At 41.3% G+C, this 7,738-nt stretch overlaps 1 protein-coding gene across 1 annotated transcript; it reads left to right on the forward strand.

Annotated features, from left to right (window-relative positions):
- The first annotated feature begins 6,361 nt into the window (after positions 1–6,361).
- Positions 6,362–6,826, forward strand: LOC102497601 (cytochrome c oxidase subunit NDUFA4). Its single transcript, XM_006158631.3, has one exon. The coding sequence runs from the start codon at positions 6,473–6,475 to the stop codon at positions 6,764–6,766; it is 294 nt and encodes a 97-aa protein (XP_006158693.1). The 5' UTR covers positions 6,362–6,472; the 3' UTR covers positions 6,767–6,826.
- Positions 6,827–7,738: the final 912 nt, after the last annotated feature.

Genomic DNA, 7,738 nt, shown 5'->3' on the forward strand with positions numbered 1-7,738 from the left:
GTCTGGCGAGGGCACGTGCCCTACAGCGAAAAACTCTCCAAAAAAAAAAAAAAAAAGGAATCAAGAAAAGTTTATGAAGGCAGCATAGAAAGGATGGGTAATATTTCTGACTGGCAGAGTTTGCAGTTGGGGTAGCACTTTCCACCAAGACTTAACAAAGGTTAAGTCTAAAACAAAGGTGAGAAAATGTCAGGCATTTTGAGAAGATTTCAGTTTGGTCTTGGGTTTTGCATAGAGGGATAGCAGTAATTGGATCAGACCTTAGTGTGAGCCACACTGTGGGAGGCCTCTGTAAATGACTGGAGTGAACACTCAAAGCTCTGCTTTGTCAAGTATGGCCCTGTCACCAGCATAGGGATAACTATACAGAGAGAGGTATGAAAAAGAATCCTGTCGGAAGGAGATTACAATCATTCAGATAGCAAGTGGGCATTATACGAAGACCTGAAGAAGGGAGAGTGAGTGTGACATTGAGGTTAGAAAGGAAGAATCAGATGTCAAAATAATTGCAAAGACGGGAACTATAGGACTTGATAGCTGATTGGATATTTGAGGGGAGAAAATTGTAATTAAAAGATAGAGACAAGGAAACCAGCAGTTAGTGTAATGGCTATGTCGCTGGACTCCCACGTAGTCAACCGCGGTTCGTGTCCTGGACCCGGTGGCTTAAAACTCACGCCAGGCGCGTGTGCGTGCATGCCCAAGATCCCGAGAGGAGAATGGAGGAGAAGGGATTGCGGTGTGGCCATCCCCCCTGGGGGGTGATTTCTCGCTTTCTGTCTCTATGTCTCTGTCTGGCGAGCGCACGCACCCTATAGCAAAAACCTCTCCAGAAAAGAAAAGATAGAGACAAGGGACTAGCAGTTGGCATGATGGTTACTTTGCTGGACTCCCACATATTCAACCAAGGCTTGAATTCCAGACCTGGTTGCTTAAAACTCACACTGGGTGGGAACCAGCAGTTAGCATAATGGCTATGTCGCTGGACCCCCACGTAGTCGACCGCGGTTCGCGTCCTGGACCCGGTGGCTTAAAACTCACGCTGGGCGCGTGTGCGTGCGTGCCCAAGATTCCAAGAGGAGAATGGAGGAGAAGGGATTGCGGCGTGACCATCCCCCCTGGGGGGTGATTCCTTGCTTTCTGTCTCTATGTCTCTCTCTGTCTGGCGAACGCACAAAAAAAAAAAAAAAAAAACCCTCTCCAAAAAAAAAAAAAAAACACACTGGGTGTGTGTGCATGAGTGCCCAAAGTCTGGAGAAGGGAATGGAGGAGAAGGGATTGCGGCGTGGCTATCCCCCCTGGGGCGGTGATTTCTTGCCTTCTGTCTCCCTTGCAAGCGCATACACCCTATAGCAAAAATCTCTCTCTAGAAAAAAAAAATAGTGACAGAATTTGCAACTCTTAAGTAACTAAGGGATCAGGGCTATAGAATATATGTGGAGAGTATTGTCCTTAAAAGTGAAATATATTTTTTGTTTTGTTTTTTTCTAATACTGCACCACTAGAATATATCCAGATGGATGAAGATAGGATTTAGAAGACCTGGTTTAAAACACAGGCAATGTGGCATTTGGAAAGTGCATTTGGAAAGACCTTGGCAGAATCTCAAAGACATGAGAAGTTATTTACTAGAAATGAGATACAGCAAGAGGCTGTATGATAGCTGATAGGAACAGACATGCTGTTACGACATCTTGGACAAAGAAACATAGCTTAAAGGTCACAAAGCTAGCAGACTGAATTTCAGACACTGAAGTACAACTAAGCCACTTTGCTCATAGTGCTCAAAGTGAGTAGGAACAGGAATTGATTTAATAATGGTTAATGATTCTCCAGGGAAATACTGGTTTGACCAGCTAATCACTATAATTCAGAATAAAGGGACTCGAACCACGGCCATGTGGGAGTCCAGGAATATAACCACTACACCATCTGCTGACCCCTATTTTTAATTAATTTTAAAATTCATGATAAAATACATAAACATTTTCCATTTTGGGGGCCAGCAGGTGGCAGGGAGGTTAAGGCAGCTGGATCCTACTTGTCTGACAGTACCAGACCAACCGACTTGAAAAACACTCTGGGCAGCATGTGTGTGCATGCACAAAATCCCAAGAGGAGAAGGTGTTAGAGCAAGGTCATCTGCTCAAGAGATATTTCTCACTTTTTCACTGTCTTGCTGGTGAGCGTTTGTACCCTGTAACAAAACTAGAAAAACAAACAAAAACATAAAATGATGGCTCCCAAAAGCTGGGAGATGTGGAGAGTTAATGTTTAAAGAGTAGAGAGTTTCAATTTTGTAAGATAAAGTTCTGGCAATGAGTGGTGGTGATTGTTGACAATATGATTGTACTTAATGCCACTGTACACTTAAAATGCACACTTAAGGGACTAGATAATAGTGCGGTGATAAAATGTGATGCTCTGTGAGACAGACCCACATAGGAAGGTTGATGGTTCAAATCTAGAGACCTCCCTGAGTACATCAGGCATGCACATACCCAAGATCTGGAATGGCTAAAGCTGGAGGTTGACAGTGGCTTCAGGACCCTGCTTGGTGCCTCTATCTGTCCCAATCACTGTCTCTCTCAATTGTGTAATAAATTCTTTCAAAGTTTTTTTTAATAGGCACTTAAATCTATACAACATACATTTGAAATGGTTCAAGTGATAAATGTTCTATATTTCTTCACAATTTTTAAATAAATAAAAAAGGGGAGGAGTCTTGGTCTTAGGTCACTATTAGAGTGATCACTATTTGTAAGTTATTTTATGGTTGAGTGAAAGAGAAAATGACCATATGGTCATTATGGAATGAGTCAGTCAAGGCAAGTTTAGCTAACATTAAATCCATCCATTACATCTACTTTATTTTGCCCTTTTTTTTTTTTAATTTTCAGAAAGCATGTGCACATGACGGACACGGGGGGGGTCGGGGGGAAGCACTCCCTCCCCCATCCCCAAATAGGGCATGGTCACATCACAGTCCCTTCTCCCCCACCCTGTTGGGATTTGGTTTGCACACACACATGCGCCCAGCATTTTTTTTCAAGTCACCAGTGCCGGGATTGGTACCATAGTCAGTCATGTGGGGATCTGGTTCCCTTCACCACTAGACTACCAGGGCGGCTTTACATCTATTTTAAATGTATGGGGCAGATGAAGAAACAATTGGCAGCTGTCAACTTCCATATTCCTGTGAGAAAAATGCTAAGCTGTGGGCTCAGCTATGAGGCATGAATCCATAAGCCTTAAAAAAAAAAAAAAAAGCCAAAGAGTAATGCTTTCACCAAGAAATTTGAAAGGGCCTGCAGGTGACGTGGTGATTAAAGACGCCAGATTCCCACATGGCAGACTGTGGTTCAAGTCCTAGACCTAGCAGCTTCCTTTCTCGCTTCTCTCTCTCTCTCTCTCTTTCTGGTCAAATTAAAAAATTAATAATAAATAAATAAATTTTAAGAAAATTATTACCCACTTTATTTTATTATTATTTTTTAATTTCACCTGAGAGAGACAGAAGAAAGGGAAAGTGAGAAGGCAAGCCACCAGGTCCAGGACTTAAACCATGATCAGTCATGTGGAAGTCCAGTGCCCTTAACCACCACGCCACCTGCTGGCCCTGAGAAACACCTTTTGGTTGGACCTTTTTTTATTTTATTTTTTTAATTTATGAGAATTTTTATTTAACTTTATTTATTTTTATTTGTTGTTTGTTTGTTTTTAATTTGACCAGAGAGGGACAGAGTGAGTGAGTGAGAGAGACAGAAAGACGGAAAGTGAGAAATCAAGTTGCCTGGTCTGGGACTCAAACTGTGGTTGGCCATGTGGGAGTCCAGTGCCCTTAACCACCACATCACCTGCTGGCCCCTAGAGAATTTTTATTTAACTACAGGGTTGATACTTCATGTTTATTACCACTTCATATTTATTGCAGAGACTTAAAGAACATTATTGTTTTCTTTGATGTATATGGCCACATTTTAAAACAAATATTTAAGTAGCTTGTTACTTCTTTTTTTTAAAGAGAGATTTTTGCTATAGGGTGCATGTACTTGCTGGAGAGAGAGAGAGACAGAGAGAGAAAGCAAGAAATCACCACCCAGCAGGGATGGCCATGCCACATTCCCTTCTCCATTCTCTTGGGATTTTGGGCATGCATGCACACACACCCAGTGTGAATTTAAACTGCCAGGTCCAGAACTTGAACCACGGTTAACTATGTGGGAGTCCAGTGACATAACCATTATGCCATCTGCTGGTCCCAAGTAGTCCTTATTTCTTTTTTTTTTTTTCTTTAATTATTTTATTTATATTTATCCATTTATTTATTTATTTTTATTTGACCATAGAGGGATAGAGTGAGAGAGAGAGTGAGAGAGAAAGTGAGAAAGCAAGCTGCCAGGTCTGGGACTCGAACCAAGGTCAGCCAGGTGGGAGTCCAGCACCTTTAACCACGCCACCTGCCGGCCCCAGTAGTTCTTATTTCTTGAGCTGGTGGTGGATACTTATTGTTATTTTTTAAATGTTACATATAATCCTTAGTATTTATAAAATATTTGAGACAAAATTTATTTATTTATTTATTTTTAGATTTTTGCTACAGGGTGTGTGCACTCCCTGGAGAGACAGAGAGAGATAGAAAGAAAGTGAGAAATCACCCTCTAGAGGGGATGGCCACACTACAATCCCTTCTCCTCCATTCTCCTCTCGGGATCTTGGGCATACATGCACACATACCTGGAATGAGTTTGAAACCACTGAGTATGGGACTCAAACTGTGGTCGATTATGTGGGAGTCCAGCAACATAACCTATGCCATGTGTTGGTCCCAAAGGAGAAAATTCTCCAGAGAGATGTTTAACCAAATATATAACAAAGGAGGGCCCAGCCACAATAGTACACACTGGTCGATGCTGCTAATCAGCAGGCTGAAGCCACATGGTTTAGTTCCTGGCCTACTTTAAAAGCCATGTGCCACCATACCTTAGTCCCAGCTATTCGGTAGGCTGTGGTAGGATGATCACAACATAGCAACATCCTGTGTAAAAGAAAAAGATAGAGAGGAAATGTATATTCCTATTAAAAATATGAAAAATACTAATAACCCCAAACCCTGGAACAAACTGGAACTGTCTTTTCTTCCAATGACTTACCCTAACAAAAAATATGGATATATTCAATCTACTATATAAGTATGTTTACTAAAGCAAAGTTTTTTGAAAGAATTATTTAACTGATTACCAGCAGTTAGCATAATGGCTATATCACTGAACTCCCACGTAGTCAACCGCGGTTTGAGTCCCAGACCCGGAGGCTTAAACTCACGCCGGGCACGTGTGCGTGCGTGCCCAGGATCCCGAGAGAATGGAGAAGGGATTGCGGTGTGGCCATCCCCCCTGGGGGGTGATTTCTCGCTTCCTGTCTCTATGTCTCTCTGTCTTTCTGGTGAGCGCACATGCCCTATAGCAAAAACCTCTCAAAAAAAAAAAAAAGAAGAAGAACAACTATTTAACTTTATTTATTTTAATTATTATTTTAAAATTTTTATTTATTCAGTCATTTATTTTTAATTTGACAGAGACAGAGACAGAGAGAAAGATGGGAAGTGAGAAAGCAGGGCACCAGGTCCAGGAATTGAACCATGTGGGAGTGTCCAGCACCTTAACCACCATGCCACCTGCTGGTCTCATATTTTTAAATTTTAATTGACCAGACAGGGACAGAGTGAGAGAGAGAGAGAGAGAGATGGAAGGTGAGAAAGCAAGCCACCAGGTCCAGGACTCAAACTGTGGTTGGCCATGTGGGAATCCAGTGCCCTTAACCACCATACCACCTGCCGGCCCTGCAAAGTTGTTTTTTTAAGTTTGTTTATTTTCATGAGAGAAAGTTACCCTTAACAGGGTCTGTCAGCAGTGACCCTCCCCCTAGACTCCAAGCCAGCCAGGGTCACCAGCATGTGGGGTCAGTTTTTAGTCAAGATGGTCGATCTAGAATCTGAGCCTGGGTCTCCCAAAAAGCTCCAGCATCACCCAGAAAGGCTCTAGCACCTACAGCACTATAGCTGAACCATATTGAAACAAAATTTATAATAGAAGAAAATTAGAAACAACCAACAGTAAATTTTTCAAATAGGGGTTCTAAAAACAAAACAACACATCCACACAAGGGAATACCATACCCATACGGTAATCTTAAAATAATTCAAAGAGGTCCAGCTAGGGACAAGCTGGAGGGTAGCATGGTATAATGGTGGAGACTGCATGGGAGTCTCAGGTTTGGTACTGACTTATTCTAAACAGGCTGGGCATGGTGGCATACACCTGTGGTCCTAGCTAACTGATAGTCTGGGGCAGGAGGATTACAATGTAGAAAGACTCTACTAAAAATAAAATAAAATTAAATTAAATTTAAAAACCCTCTCAACAACTTTCGGCATCCGCTCAACCTCTAAGGAGAGGTTTTAGTCTCTGATATGGCAGATTTGTTGTTTTCTGCTTTCAGACCAGAGTACTCCACCGTAAACATGCTCCACCAGATCCCAAGCCAAGCCAAGAAGTATCTGAGTTCAATTCCCCTGTTTATCGGAGCTGAAAGTACTGAAGCAGCACTGTATCTCACGCATTTGGCAATGTTCAATCCCAATGTCTCTTGGGACAGAAAGAATAACCCCAAACCCTGGAACAAACTGGGTCCCAATGATCAATACAAGTTTTACTCAGTGAATGTGGATTACAGTAAACCGAAGAAAGAAGGTGCAGACTTCTAAATGAAATGTTTCACTTATAAAGCTGCTCATAATTAAGGTCTCCCAGAAGCCATCCACACAATTTTCCACTTAACCAGGAAACATTTCTCCTCTAAATACATGAAATCATTTTGATGTGTTCAGATTTACACTGGTTAATAAATATCAGAAACTTGGTATGTGTCAGTATTTAATGCCGAAATTCTGCTCTGAACTTTATAACTAGGGTATAGGAAATAAGCCATTAGAGAATTTTTTAAAAACAAAAACAAAAAAACCTCTCTTGGAGCCAGCCTGTGGTGTAGTGGGTGCGGTGCTGGACTCCCACATGGCTGACCACGGTTGAAGTCTTGGACTTGACGGCTTGCTTTCTTGCTTTCACTCTGTCTTTCTGTCTCTGGTGAGCACATATGCCCTATAGCAAATTTTTAAAATAATAAATAAAAATAATTATTTAAAAAATAATAATTTTAACTTTATTTATTTATTTATTTATTTGACCAGAAAGGGACAGAGTGAGAGAGAGGGAAAGTGAGAAAGCAAGCAGCCAGGTCTGGGACTCAAACCACAATCGGCTATCTGGGAGTCTAGTACCCTTAAACACCACGCCACCTGTTGACCCCTAAATAATTATTTTTAAAAACTCTAAAAGAAAAATATTTAATGATATGAAATAATGTTAAAAACATGCTAATGAGAACTTTATTAAAATGCAGAGTACAATGCCATCTTACACACAGATCTATGCATGCACATATACACATATGAAATAAACCTGGATGCATATATACCAAATTTTCAATAATGTTTATCTTGAGGTTGTAAGGTTTCTTTATGTGCCAGAGGGCACATATGCTCACCTGACAGAGAGTAGGGAAGCACTCCACATGGGGTGTGGCTATGCTGCAATCCCTTTTCCACCATTTCTCTACCCTGTCAGGATTTGGAACACATATGCACACAGTGTGCCTTTTTTTTTTTTTTTTGCTGTAG

Source organism: Tupaia chinensis, unplaced genomic scaffold, assembly GCF_000334495.1.
Source record: "Tupaia chinensis unplaced genomic scaffold, TupChi_1.0 Scaffold000605_1, whole genome shotgun sequence".
NCBI lineage: Eukaryota > Metazoa > Chordata > Mammalia > Scandentia > Tupaiidae > Tupaia > Tupaia belangeri.

What these genes read in the sequence shown, in the direction of transcription:
- LOC102497601 (XM_006158631.3), top strand. Translation starts at nt 6,473, where the DNA reads ATGGCAGATTTGTTGTTTTCTGCTTTCAGACCAGAGTACTCCACCGTA.